This window comes from Nymphalis io, chromosome 21 (assembly GCF_905147045.1).
Source record: "Nymphalis io chromosome 21, ilAglIoxx1.1, whole genome shotgun sequence".
Taxonomy (NCBI): Eukaryota; Metazoa; Arthropoda; class Insecta; order Lepidoptera; family Nymphalidae; genus Nymphalis; species Nymphalis io.
In genome coordinates this window covers 1,443,859-1,458,584 of record NC_065908.1, presented here as the reverse complement: position 1 = coordinate 1,458,584, position 14,726 = coordinate 1,443,859, and the positions used below count along the sequence as shown (strand labels likewise).

Sequence of the window (14,726 nt, the reverse complement as noted above, 5' to 3'; positions counted from 1 at the left end):
CGGAATGATATTACACCTATTTTTTTTCAGCCTTTTGCTGTCCATTGCTGGACGAAAGCCTCCCCCATAGAACGCCAACCATCCCGATCTTTGGCGACCGAAATCGTGGCGGTATAACCACACAAATGCTGGAATCCGAAAATGCAAATCCTGATAGCGGGCTGCAGCGCTATTAGTGAAATATTTCCAGCCACTGCGGTCACCAACCCGCCTGCCAAGCGTGGTGATTAAGGCAAATAACCCCCCCCCCCCCCCTATGAGCGACGATATTTTACTAATAACATAATATATAATTGTTTGTTATTATGATCAAGGATATAAATTATAAATTTTCAATACACTATTCTCATATAACACGCTCCTATTACACGATAACTTTAGTTTGAAGGTCGACAAGTGAACTGGCTTCATTTAGATAGAATTTAAGAGGCCGAATCGACAGGTTGCTCTGCGCCTTTGTAAATACCAAATTAGATACAGCCATGTTTGTTAAAATACATTCATAATGTTGTTGAATAATCCAATTATTAATATTATTGTTATTATACTTATTATATGACTAGCTGCCCGTGCCGACTTCATACGTGTAAAATTCAAATAGTTAAAAAAAAAAATTAATTTCAAACTTATGATCGAAATTTCAGATGATAAAAAACATTATTTTATATTTGCGTAATATCCGTTCTAAGTGAGCAGTCTACATCGCAAGAGCAGTAACTATGCTAAATTTCAAGTTAGAGTAGAGATCTCGTGATGAGTCAGTCAGTGAGACTGAAGTTGTAAACCAGCTTGTTTTTTAACAACAACAAAAATACATACTTTTTTCTTCGTAAACCCATTTCAAATTACATCGTGTGTTTACAAAAGTTAAAAAAATATATCAAGTCGTTTCCGTGTTTTTTGCCAAAATTCAAAACAAAATAATAATTGCTTTTCTAACCTTGGTATCAATAACAAATTCCTCTCGTTTATATGAAATGCTTCGTTATTGAATTTAAAAAATAATGAATGATATAATTTACAGGCGGTGTATCACTACTTGTTTTATAAAAACAAAAGAGAGTTTATTTGTTTATATATTTGTTATGTTTTTACGTCTTAACTTTCGTGATCATCATGAAATTTTACGTAGACAATGTCAGTAGTACAGAAAAGAATATATAGGACCTAACACCTCCCCGCGGGTGAAGACGTGGGCGGAAACTAATAGACAAATAATTTTCTGATTTTTGACTCATAAATAAGAGATAACAAATGTACGTATGTAACAAATGTATGTATGTAACCCAGACCCGGAAAAAAAACAAATATATACGCAGTTCAAAAGCTTGTTGTTGCTTTTTAATAAAAACACAAAACTCTTACTTCAAAATTAACGTACACAAAACGGTTACGAACAAGTCGATTCTAAATAAATTTTCATTATAATTTTCAAACGAATGTAATCTGATAAATAGAGCAAGGAAACCAACCACCGCCTACCACAAAACCACCAATCATCCTAAGTGACGTAACACATCTCATTCCATATCCGGAATTGTAATCACGAATGTATCTAGAAAGACGATCAGTCTGAATAAGTTCAGCCATTTTGCAATAACATTCGAAGTTTGAATTTATAAACTTTTTAAAACGATTTTATTATATATATTTTTTGTAAGACATAGGAAAATTTAATATACTTTATTCAATTAACGTATTATATTAATTAATTAAATTATTAACTAAAATACGCAAATGAAAATTTTATAAAAATCATTGTGTATATAAATAATGTTTTTTTTTAAACATATATTCGCTTTTTAATGGATTTCTTTCTTTCTTTAGAAATATGCATTAAGTTGACTTATTTAGTTTGGCAAACAAACAAATACTAATCAGCTGACAACTGTTCTCAACAATTTAATTAAAATTAAAATCGCCAACAAAATAATTGTTAATGTTGCATATCTATTGAAATAATTTGCAATTCTTCATAAAGTCGGCAACAATGTATCAACATCTGTTGGCAACTAAGACGATCGCAGATATTATTACAACTAACGCGTGTTAACGGTACATAAGTTGCCAATTTCCCTTTTGCGAAGATGCAACTTGATAATGTTAATGTGACAAATGCGTGATTCAACTAATAATATTGCATTCACCTGTCATGCGGTTTGTAAAGATTACCTTCCGTTCCTGAATACAGATACAGGGGATTCAATCAGAGACAATAAATAATAACTATTTAAAAAAACAGCGTTAATACTTGATATACAGTCGATTTTAAAATTGTATTTTAATGTTTTCTTGTTTATGTTACCTAGAATCATAGAAATCGATATTAAACGTAAGGAAATTCGTAAATAAAAATATCAAATATAGGTTTCATAAATAGGATTATAATAATATTTTGTAATCCAATTAGTTCATTACGGTTTTAGTAGTTTTTTTTTCTTCATTTGTACAGAAAAGTCCTATGATGTTTTATTACTTTTATTATCATTATAGGTATGTACGGAAAATAATTCACACAATCCACACTCCTCCATGTTTTTATATAAAAAGATTGTTTTCGCATGCGACTTCGCCAGCGAAGGGAGATGGGACGAGATGTTAGATATAAAAAATAGACTATGCCTTGACGGTCGAGCTTGCTTCATACAAAATTTTATCAAAATCGGTTTGGTGGTTTAGCACTGAAAACATAACAGACAGACGGAGTTATTTCGCATTTATAATATTATTATAGAAGTATCGATTAAGTGAATTGCTAGTACAAAGAATCTTCTTTCCGATCTAGTACTAAACGTAATATTATCCAACATTTTTTATTAATTTTAAAGAGGATTTTTTTCTAATTTCATTCAATCTTGTAAGATTATCCTTAAAGGTGTTGTAAACCATACTCGATAGTCTACTTTACATGACTTCATGAGAATATTTTTGCACACGAGTAGCACTGAAACCGGAAAATTTAAAGAAAAATTTTCGGTGACGATAATTTCCCGCCAAAACGAAAAGTGACGCAGCCATTGACATCATTTATTTAAAAACGCTTCTGACCAATATGAGGTAAATGATGCAGGAATTACGTATTTTACGTATTATTTTTGGAATTGAGCATTATACACTATTTATTTAAATAAGTATATTGAGTTTATATATAAAATGATATTGCATGGTAGTTTTAATGGAATCAAAAAAATTCAGCCTCCAAACAAGCCAGTTTCACTCAGACTATATATATATATTATATACTGTATGGCAAATTGTGCAGAAGACCAAAAATTACAAACAATCGACTGTATGGCTTTGATAGAATTTTAAATCACAGAAACTGTATACCAGTGTGTCAAGATGCTGAAATAGACAGGACACATTCGTTTTACCGATAATATCGTCATCATTACAGAGTCACTGGCAGAAATTGCCAAAATACCACATAGTCGAATGTCCCTTTCTAGTTTGGATGTCTCGGCAAGAACTTGAAATTTCCAGAGGATACAAATCAAATTGGTTTTGGATGGTAGCATTTGACAATTTCCTTTAAGTCCTAGCATCAGCAAATACAAATTTTCATTAAATGCATCTTCCCAGTCCTGACATTACACCTTCACTATGGGTATGAACAGCGGGACTAGTCCACAAACCTAAGGCCACAAACGAGCAGGAGGCTTAACTGATGGAAAGTGACTGCCACCGCCCATGGGCACCTGCAACAACCGAGTGCTTGCAGGTTCGTTGCCGAAAATAATTAATTGATGAATCAGATTTTTAATAGGTTAAATTATTTTATCAAAATAGTAGTAGATTGTTGATTGCAGAAACACCTCCAACATAGATATTTGTTAAGAGAAAAGGGGTGAAGAAACACTCCAAATTACACTTCTAATTATTTTTAAAATTGCATATATGTTTCATTATTAATTTCTTCAAAGAATTTATTGTTTTGATAGTTATGTTTTATATAATTTAAAGTACAATAAAAAATATTGTGTCTTGACACATTATCAAAAGGTTTAAAATAATATTACATTGGAAATACATCATCAATGTCAAAACTTGTAATTTCATAAATCTTTTATAAAAACTTGATGCTTTGAATGTTTATAGATAACATTAATGTTTATTTGATTTATTTTCAAAATTAGAAGATTCTTAACTGGTGAGCTATTAACATGCATGACAATTCAAGGCTAAATTAATTAGGCTTCAATTTAGAAACTCAGGATTGTTTCTAAGAATACCTAATAGTCACTCAAATTATAAATGCAAGTATTTAACCCAAAGAAAAAGTCATGTGTTTTCCTCTTTAAGAAATTATCAAATTGGACTTATGTTAAGCTTTTAAATATTATTTCTGAGTCAAAAATTAATTTAAAAAATATGGCATGGATATGGATCTTATTAAACCTAACATAAACACTACAAAAGAGAGAGAAAAAAGAATTAACTCTTCACCTATTTGTTTTTTTTTTATGCCAACAAGACACAGCATATATTTTATTTATCTTGGTTACTTCAAAAATATAAATGTAATTTAAATTTTATAACAGATAACAAATATATCAACATATGAACACAAATGTTATTAGAACAGTTTATGTACATTAACAATGAGTTTTTCAATTTCTTTTTAATCCTCTTTATGGTTAATACAATTAAAATCATAGTAGAATTTAAGTTTAATAGTATAATTTAAAACCAACACGAAATACAATTGAAATTAGGAAATGTTTATTTTTCTATAAGATAAATTTGAACATTCTTATCAAAATAAAAAATCCTCGATAAAAAAAATGCAAGAAAATATTAAAAAGGAAGTTTTCAAAAGTATATGAGCAATGCATTAGCAACTTACTTTCTTTCTCGTGGTCGAAGCCCACTATAACAAAATAGTCCACTAGTCTGGACATGGCAATCCTACCGCAACATCCGATCAACAGCACAAAAACACTTTGTAATTAAATTACACAAAACGAGACACATTTTTTGATGATTTCACATTATCAAGCACCACTGCCCCATTCAAGACAGTTCGCGACGCGTACCGCACCATGAACTTCAAAATATATAAACAACACTTTCATTTATCTCGATCTCAACTATTCTATCTACAATTACAAGGAGCAATTACGGTAGCCCAGATCGAGAGGTTATTCAGCAGCTAAATTTAGGATTATTTAATCTATATACGTCTACCTACATAGCTATAAGCCCAAAATTTCTGAATATTTTTAATACGAGACGTTTGAAGGGTTTGCAAAATTTTAGATAATTAACGCCACAAATTAATCAGAAACCCTCTCTCGTCATCCGACATTTCCGAAAAACTACTACCATATAGAAAAATATAATATTAATATGAATTTAGTGTTGCCATTTGCACGCAGAATAAAACTACTGTGTTCAAGTTAAGGTACAAATAAAATTCGTGACATATTGAAATAAACAATTGAACAAAGTGCTGTATTTTGATGGTTTTCCTTTAATTAATTTTAGTTCAATCATCAATAAATGAGGTGATAAAAAATTTTGAACTTTAATATTTATATATATATTTGATCTTGTAGCTATGGCTAAAAATATGAAATAAATTTTAATTATTATTGATAGAATAAAAAAAACGATACGATACGCTAACTTTTAAATATATAAAAACATTACTATTATATCAAATCAAGATATTTTGTAATGATAACGCAGTATGTTCTTGTCACTTATTATACGTCAGTGTCAATTATTATCAATATCAGGGAGCAAAATATTGATATTGTCCTCATATTCTCATCTTGATATGCATTTTTAAATATTTTTCTACGAACATTTATATGCAATGTCAGAATCTAATGAACCTGTACCTGGATTAAAACAAAAGAAAGTGTTTAAAATTATAGTTCTTGGAGATTCTGGAGTGGGTAAAACATGCCTTACTTATCGCTTTTGCGAAGGTCAGTTTCTGGATAAATCTGAAGCTACTATCGGGGTAGATTTCCGAGAAAGAACTGTACGCATACGGAATGAAGATATTAAGGTAACAATAAAACTTTAACCTTTTGTATAATTTCACATATTTTATTTATTGAAATAGTTACACCTATGATTAACAACTAAAACAGATAATTAAATCGAATCGAATCGAAACCTGATTAAACCTTAAATCACATCTTTAAAGATTTAAACAACATTTAACATAAAAACAAAAATTAATATAAACTAACTGATTAAAAGAACTTTATTCTTTATTAGTAGAGAAACGAAAAAAAAAAAAAATTAAACTGTACTCAAGCACTGGTAGATGTGACAATCATCAAATTTTATATAATACTTGTGCTTCGTCCTCGAGATTAGTAGTGTGTGAGTATTATTGAACACAATGTAGTAACGCATACGTGACACCACTTCCACACTATAGTTTAGAAAATATAAAACCCCCACTCAAGGCAGCCTATCTGCACTAAGTTTCAGCCGGCAGCTCCTAATTCGCATTTTAGTGCTCAACCACTTCACTCATTCGCTCAAAACTTGCACAAATTAAGCAAAAATCATGCCGAAACGTGTTTGCAATAATAGCTTGGAATTTATTGCTAATAAAATTACGAAAACTGGAAAAGGAAGTGAAACATTCAGATGTCATATTACCAATTCTAGCACCCGAAACATTCAAGCACACACTACCCTGGCGGTCGGAATGTTATCCGGACGGCCCTGCTACAGCGATGCGTCCCAGCATCCGCTTTAGACATCGTTCTGGCCTCCTTGTCGGACATCACTGTAAAGCAGTATGATGTTTGCCTTGGTATACTTTTTGTACTGAAAACGAAATTACACGTATGAGCCATCAATTCCGATTATTATAGAATTCCTTACAAAGATATTTAACAATGACGGTCAGTATGGGACTATTAACAGCCATGGAGCTACGCTTTTCCTAATTGTTGGTAATATATCCGATGAATATAGGCTCGTAAGGTTTTGTAAAAGCTTATACAAGCTAAGGCCAACGCTACCACGGTATAGTGCGACATGGGATGCAAGTCTGGTTATAAATTACCTAGCTTCCTTGCTTCCTAAAGAAAGCTTGACACTTAAACAACTTTCAAAAAAGTGTAACACCCTGCTTGTTCTTGTAACCGCCCACAGAGTGCTAATACTATCCCAAATTAATGCCGATCAAATAATTATTAAAATAACGGAACTAATTAAAACATCCAAAGCGCAAATCAAACGATCCCGTATTTACCTTTCTTTAACGAACGACCTGTCCTGACTATATGTCCTGCAAAGACCCTTATGACGTGTCTGTGTTTTCTTCCCATAGCACAAGGCATGCTTCGACTCTATTGCCCATTAACTAGGAGTCAGTCTAGATGTTATTAGACAAACTGCTGGATGTGAGTGGCAACTCAACTATACCTTTGCCCGATTTTATAATAGACCTGTTATCCAAAATGAAGATAACATGGCACTAGCGCGAACATTATGTTCTCTTTGATTAAGTAATCGATGCAAGGTGATAAATCAATCCAAAAAATGCACTGTTGATTTTTGTTTTTGTAATTTATTTATGAGAAATAAAGATTAATGGTCTATCCCATTATTCTTATTTTTACGATATTTCCTCCAATTACTCTCAACATCTACATTGTGTTCAATAATACTTACACATTACTAATCTCGAGGACGAAGCACGAGTATAATTAATGATTAAACGAACTTACCTGTACGTGAAGTTCTATCATAATTATACGCAGTGCTTCGTCCGAAGAGATATGTAACACCCACCCTCCCTATAAAGCCCCAAATTAATGGTGGAGGAAATATCCAAAAATCTCTAAACTAATTGAGGAGCTGCCGGCTGAAACTTAGCGCAGGTAGGCTGACTTGAGTGGGGGGTAGGAACATTTTTATTTTATTTTTTCTTAACTCTAGTGTGGAAGTGGTGTCACGTATGCATTACTACATTGTGTTCAATAATACTCACACATAGAACTTCACGTACAGGTAAGTTCGTTTAATCATTATATTTACAAGTGTTATTTTATGTTGTAGCTGCAGCTATGGGATACAGCAGGTCAAGAAAGGTTCCGGAAATCTATGGTCCAGCACTATTACAGGAATGTGCATGCTGTGGTCATAGTTTATGATGTCACAAAACCGGAAACATTCCATGTAATTTAATATTTGTTTTTATTTGTCATTTTATTAAACATTATTATTTTATTATACTGATTAGAAATTAATGTTAATGTGAAACGGAACTGAATTAATTAGTTATAGCTTGTTAAACTTTACTACATTTAATTAATATAAAATAATATAAACACAGTACATTAACATCAACTAATATTACTCTAATTTTAAAGCTATAGCCTTACTTTTCGTAACGGCCTGTGAATGTGCCACTGCTGGGCTAAAGGCCTCCTCTCCCTTTTTGAGGAGAAGGTTTGGAGCTTATTCCACCACACGCTCCAATACGCGTTGGTGGAATACACAAGTGGCAGAATTGGCTTACATTGCATGGGTACATTTCGGGATTCATCTCTTGAACTACTATTTCAATACGATTGATATGATAACAAAAGTTACTTTAACAATATTAGCATAATATTATGTATAAGAGGAACCAAAATTTAGTAATGTAAACCCAGAGAGTAATCACATTAATAATATGAAACCTTAATTTCAATGATTAGAAGTTTTGTGGGAATCCAACAAATACAGATAAACAAAGAATCAAAATTTAATTTTTGATAGTATTAGTTTGCCCTGTTGGTCTAGTGGCTACATGTAAAGCCGCAGACCCGGTGGTCCTGGGTTCAAATTCCAGGTCGAACCAATAAAAATGTTATTGAGATTTTTTGTTGAAAATTCTCAGTAGCTGCCTGGAACCTGGAAGTTGGTAGTGTATACACTCCCATGCCTCGGAAAGCACGTAAAGCCGTTGGTCCTGCGCCTGAACTCTTTCCGGTCGTATCGGATTGCCGTCCCATCGGATTATGAGAGTTGGGAATGGAGAGTGTACCTGTGTTTGCGCACAAACACGTGCACTATAATTTCTCCTGCGCAGTTGGCTAATCTCTCTTGAGATTGACTGCCGTGACCGAAATCTGTCTGGAGAACTACTATTATGGTTAAAGTAATTATTTTATTGTTGGCATTATAGTTTTGTCAAACTCTTTTGAACTTGTTTAGTTTTTATTAAAGAAGAATAAAATATATTTCTATAAAAAATATGACACTTATGGTTTAAGTACATAATAGTATGTTTTTAATACACGCCAACAAAGGAAAAAAAACAAAAAGTATGTTTGTAACATATTTGTAATTGTTCAATTTAATATTAGATAATTTTATATTTATAAATAAAAGTATATTGTCCTGTAGTCCATAGCAAACTGGATGCAGGAAGTGGAGTCGCACGGGCTGACGGGCGCGCCGCGCGTGCTGGTCGGCAACAAGTGCGACTGCGGGACGCCCGAGTCGCGGCTGGCCACCACCTACGCCCAGCGGCTCGCTGACAAACATGGCATGCCGGTAAATACTAAATGTTGAATTGCGGAATAAAAATTGAGAGTGTGTTGCTTTTGTCTAATGGCGAAGATGATGGCAAGTACACGTGCATATTTAAATATTTTTTCAGTTATTCGAAACATCAGCTCTCTTGGACTCCGAGTGCAACAATGTTGAATCTATATTCATGACGTTGGCTCACAAGCTGTATTCTAAACAACCGCTGCGCGTTCTCAGCGTTGAGGTAAATATTAAAAAAAAAATCTAACAGTATCAATTCCCCTTCCAGTTAGCTTTTATCTACGAAATGAGAAACTCTGTTTATCCCTCTCTATCGGAACTAGTCTTGTTGAATTATAAATTTGAAAAAGACTTAAAATTAATATTCAAGACTACAACAAAAATTAAAATATACTATTAAATATTATGCAACTATTGTTCGCATAGGGCACTTGATTCAAAGGGCCCTATGCGGCTATGATGGCTACTAATAATTATTTTATTTCGAAATATTATAATAATTATTATTTTTTCGAGTACTCATCGGACTCAGGAAAACCGCAAAAAAAGTGTTCTTAAATTCCACTGAAGCGATTTAAACTTCATTATAATTTCTTACGAGTAACTAGATCGTACCTCATCCAGCTAAGCTCAGTTCTGGGACGTAAAGTATGCTGACTCGGTTTTTAAAAAAATACCACGGAATTGGTCCGCCAAGATATATATTTTTAATATTCCAGGGTGAACGTGGTCCCAGACTTGTGACGTTGTCGCGACAGAAGAGGAACAACACGAGTAGCGACGGTTGCCTCTGCAGCTAGAGGGACGAACGTCGAACGAGGCTGAGAGCCAAGGTCGCAAGTGTTAAAACTAAATATATATGAACCATGAAAATTCAAATTCACTGCCTTCGATTGGAATCAAAATTGGAAATAATGGTTTATATGGATAGACAACACGATAGTTTCCGGGTATTTTTCAACACAAGGACGCTATCTCTTTCTCTCTTACCAAGTTTGAGGATGATAGTCGAATTATTTTCATTCATATTAATTTTTTTGTTCCAATGTAGCCAGGATACTTGTTCGAACTGTCGCTTGATTGGGTGTTCATTCTCAGTCGTCCTCAATTTAACCTATACCAAATGTTACCCGCTAATAAAACCATATTCAAAGATAAATAATTATAAAATTAAGTCGAAAGTACTGGTATGGATATATTGTAATTCAAACGGTGAACTTATTTAAATAAACAAAATTCCAGCATAATTATAAGTGTTCTGGACAAAAGGCTGTGTTTAGGATACCTTATAATAGAATAAATAAAATCTTCATTAAAAACTTTAGAGTGTCCGTCAAAATGACATTTTTTAGGGTTGCTAGTGAAAAAAATAGTTGCAATTATTTAATATAAAACGGTTTAATCCCTAAACACGTTTAGACACAATTTAAAAGATTAATAAATATACAAATATATATTAAATAAACTAACGATAAATTATAATTTTTAATATAATCCGTATTCTAAGAAACCGAAAGAGATATATATTTAAATGTAATATAAAGTCAGCAGTTTGGTTTTCTTCAAAAAACTTAAAGCTGCTATAATGGGTCAAATGATGACGCAATTTACTTTTAAACAATTTACATTCCACATATTATTTATTACCTATGTTTATTATATATATAGTTTTTATTTCAAGTATAATTAAACGCTGTGTGTAGCAGTTACAAGATAAGTAATCGATGATTCCTTGTTCAAACACTATTGAGTTTTCATATGCCTAACAGATGTTTATAAATAATTCATGTGTTGGATGACAATCTGCCATGTGATATATTAAGAAGCTTCTCCTCAAAAAGGGGTGGAGGCTTCAGCCCAGCCGTGGGACATTTACAAGATTTCACTTACTTATCTAATTTTTCTATTTTCCACATAATTTTCAACGAGCAATTGAATTTCTATTTAGTAATAACTAGATCAAATTAGTTCTAATATCTTGTCATTTGTTTTAATATTGGCAGCCTAGTATAATTTTTAAGCATGTAACGCTGCCTTCCGAGTCTTATCTAGATAAAATATTTAATCTTTGCCTGTTTTACTTTTTATTTTATTTATATTAATAATAAGTTCAAATGTATGATCATTAGTAATTACTATAAATATTCGAAAGTGTAATAATTTATCCTTTTTATATATTTTGTACAAGTATTAGCCGCGGTCATACCGGCTTCCGTGGCACGGAATAAGGGCTGTTAACATTGCCAACTTATAAATTAAGGGCTGCTGCTGAGATTCCTTGACAAAAAACTCGATATCATTTTATTAAGCCGAAATTCCTAGAGATCCCCATTTTTTACTTTTTTTGACGGTGGAAAAACGCTTTCCGCGTTTTCCCCTCGGGATCAGTGAGAGCCCCACATGGGGTATGTGGGGCTCGCCGGTGTCCAAAGAGCCGAGTGCGCCCCAAACATCGAAATACCTACTAAAAACCAGCGGTACCCTTTCCGTCTTAACGAGCGCCACGGGATCGCTTTCACTCGTGACCACGACATGTCAAACTCTTAAAACGTCGATCTAACCAATACAACAAATGTATGACTGTTAAAACCCTAATATAATTTATAAAAGCATAACACACGCGAAAGTTTAAAGTCTTCAAGGCTAATTATTTATTTTTAATACACATCGACTCGTATCTTCTATTCCATCGGCGGATAATTTTCTTGCGTTCACGACAAGAAAATTAAATGCAAAAGTCTTACGAATTATTTACCAAAAAGGAAAACCTGGAATGTATTTTCAAAAGTGTCAACAAATTTTGTTTATCGATACGCATATAGTGCGCTCACGTCTACCAGCGGGCAGCGAGTGCCTCGCTCTGCGATATTTGTATATAATTAATTATTATGAAAATGTATATACCGGCTATGGAAAATGTGCCAATTTAATACATTTTAAGCTAGATTGAAAATGACAAATATTTAGTATTACGATGACTTGTAGTAACGATATTGTTTGGAAAGTATAATATACAGGCAGTGTTTTAAAAATCAGTTTTTTCTCTATGATTATTATTTATGATTAGTTAATACTGTGTTGCTATTTAAGAAAAATAGTTGGAAGGCGTTATGGAAAAGACGCGGTTTCAAATCCTGCTTACAAAATGCAACACCCGTAAATGAAATCAATAAAATGCAAATCGTATGTTTATGTATATATTGTTATGTATTTATTTCGCCGTAATTGCGACCGTGCTTTTTGCTTTTTTTTTCATCTCTGGCCTCCCTTGACTCTGTTCCTGCTCCTAAGAACTATCTACGCAGTCACTTTGGACCAACTTATGTCCTATTTTTAATGAATCGTTCTTGCTAAAGTCGCACCTGTAAGGCGATATGGCCCAGTGGTAAAAGACGTGATTCTTTACCGACGATTACAGATTCAAACTCGGGCAAGCATCTCTGAATTCTCATATGCTTTGTTTGGGTTCATAATTCATCAACTGAACTAGCGTATTGTACACATTTACGATCCTTACAGGATAAACAATCATTTGCGATTAGGTATACAATAAACATCTCGTAGAAATGTCGACAAAATTTTATTTCTAGATATTGTCCTATAAACAAAATCTATTATCGTCGACTCTTAAGCTCCATAGGAATCCGTCCAGCTGTTCAAAGTTCAACGACCGACCCTCCAGTACTCCATTCTCTTAGTTCTTGTTATAAATATTTTTTATTACACACAAACGATCATACAAAGGATTAATTAAATACGGAACAAAAATAAGAGACTATTACGGTAATTTCATCCAATCCGTTGTATGCATCTGGTGTTTAATATGGGCGATTTCACACGACACTGGATTCTGTAATCAAATAAGTTCTTGAAGTAAAATGTCATTGCGATATTTATAAATATATAAAATTACTAGTTTTCGATCGGGGTTTCGCCCGCGTGTTTCGGGGGAGGAGCAGATGTTGGGTATAAAACAAGCGTATGTTACTTCATTATGGTTTTAGCTTGCTTCATACCAATCGAGTCAGTGCCCTGATAGCGTAACGATATACAGAGTTATTTTCACATTTATAATTTTATAAGATAATTCTATGTATGAAATGCCGCATTCAAAGTACTTCGATTTGTTTTTAAAACGATTTTTCATATTGTATAAATAAATTTAATTTAAGACTATTTAAGATTTTTATTATATTCTTTTAAGTGATATTTTATTTATTTGTAATGTAGCTTATATTCTTCTACTACGTTCTTGAGAAGTATGTTTCTAGTTAAATGTATTTTATTTTAAGCAAATTAAAATTACTGTATTGATCTCTTTTTATATCGCCTAGGTGTAATTATTTTTAAAACAAACCCATTGTTTCAAGTCAGGCAGCCAATATATTGTATTAATAATAAAATAAAATTATATGAATCGAGGAACGTTCTTGTTTAAGAATTGCGATGTAAGAAATAATTATAAGTATAATTAAGTTATGAGATTAAATTTTTAAAGAATAAATTGTTACGAAATCTTGTTTTAAGTTAATAAAACCTTTTTTTTAATAAAATTTATTTTTATTTATCATAAACTAGCTACTCATCCTGGCTTCGCACGGGTAGAGTAAAGGTCTACATATAACGTTTATTATATCATAATACAATCGATTTTTATCAAACAAAATAAATATATAACTATTTATCTTTTAAATTAATATATACCTATAAACGCCCCAAAAAGAGACAAGATTGGCCAAAATAAAAAAATGAGTTTCATCAGTATAAATTAAATTCTAATCAAACAATCGAAATAGGTCAGTGATACTTTTTTTAAAGGATATTAATGATACTTCTGTAAGCTTGTGATAGGAGTGGGGTGGGGCGTTACCTTGCGCTGTTGCGATTGAAAGTTGAAACTGCGAATGGTAATCCCGTGCCTTATTGACACTTAAAACGCTTAAATTAATTTAAGAACTTACCTATTTTATATACATTGGCTTACGCAACCTTCAAACCAAAACACAACAATACTAATGATTGCTGTTTGGCAATAGAATATGTGTGGGCGTGAACAAAAACCAACCACCAAGTGTATATAAATAAATATATAGTAATATAAATAATAGATACAAATGAAATGAAACTGAAATCAAAAGTATGGAAATAATTGCTCTCAACACGTCTATCAAAATTAAGTCCTATTGTCTATTTTAAATCTAAATAGA

General features: G+C 32.4%; 2 protein-coding genes across 2 annotated transcripts in view; one reads left to right on the top strand and one right to left on the bottom strand.

Annotated features, from left to right (window-relative positions):
• The window catches only part of LOC126776727 (myotubularin-related protein 13), a 64,354-nt gene extending 59,049 nt beyond the window's left edge, over positions 1–5,305 (bottom strand). The window contains exon 1 of the mRNA XM_050499423.1: positions 4,847–5,305. Coding sequence (XP_050355380.1) covers positions 4,847–4,901 — 55 coding nt within the window. The 5' untranslated portion in view covers positions 4,902–5,305. The remainder of the gene's footprint in view (positions 1–4,846) is intronic.
• A 430-nt stretch (positions 5,306–5,735) lies between these two features.
• On the top strand, positions 5,736–13,962 carry LOC126776897 (putative Ras-related protein Rab-33). The gene is made up of 5 exons (XM_050499758.1): positions 5,736–6,019; positions 8,038–8,157; positions 9,373–9,522; positions 9,629–9,742; positions 10,239–13,962. Exons 1-5 carry the CDS (start codon positions 5,822–5,824, stop codon positions 10,317–10,319), a joined length of 663 nt encoding a protein of 220 aa, XP_050355715.1. The 5' UTR covers positions 5,736–5,821; the 3' UTR covers positions 10,320–13,962.
• The last annotated feature ends 764 nt before the right edge of the window (positions 13,963–14,726 follow it).

Excerpts from the sequence above, each read along its gene's own strand:
- LOC126776897 (XM_050499758.1), top strand. The coding sequence starts at position 5,822 with ATGTCAGAATCTAATGAACCTGTACCTGGATTAAAACAAAAGAAAGTG. Across the intron at positions 8,158-9,372 it reads CAAAACCGGAAACATTCCAT|TCCATAGCAAACTGGATGCA; the intron begins GTAATTTAATAT and ends ATTGTCCTGTAG. Across the intron at positions 9,523-9,628 it reads CTGACAAACATGGCATGCCG|TTATTCGAAACATCAGCTCT; the intron begins GTAAATACTAAA and ends ATATTTTTTCAG.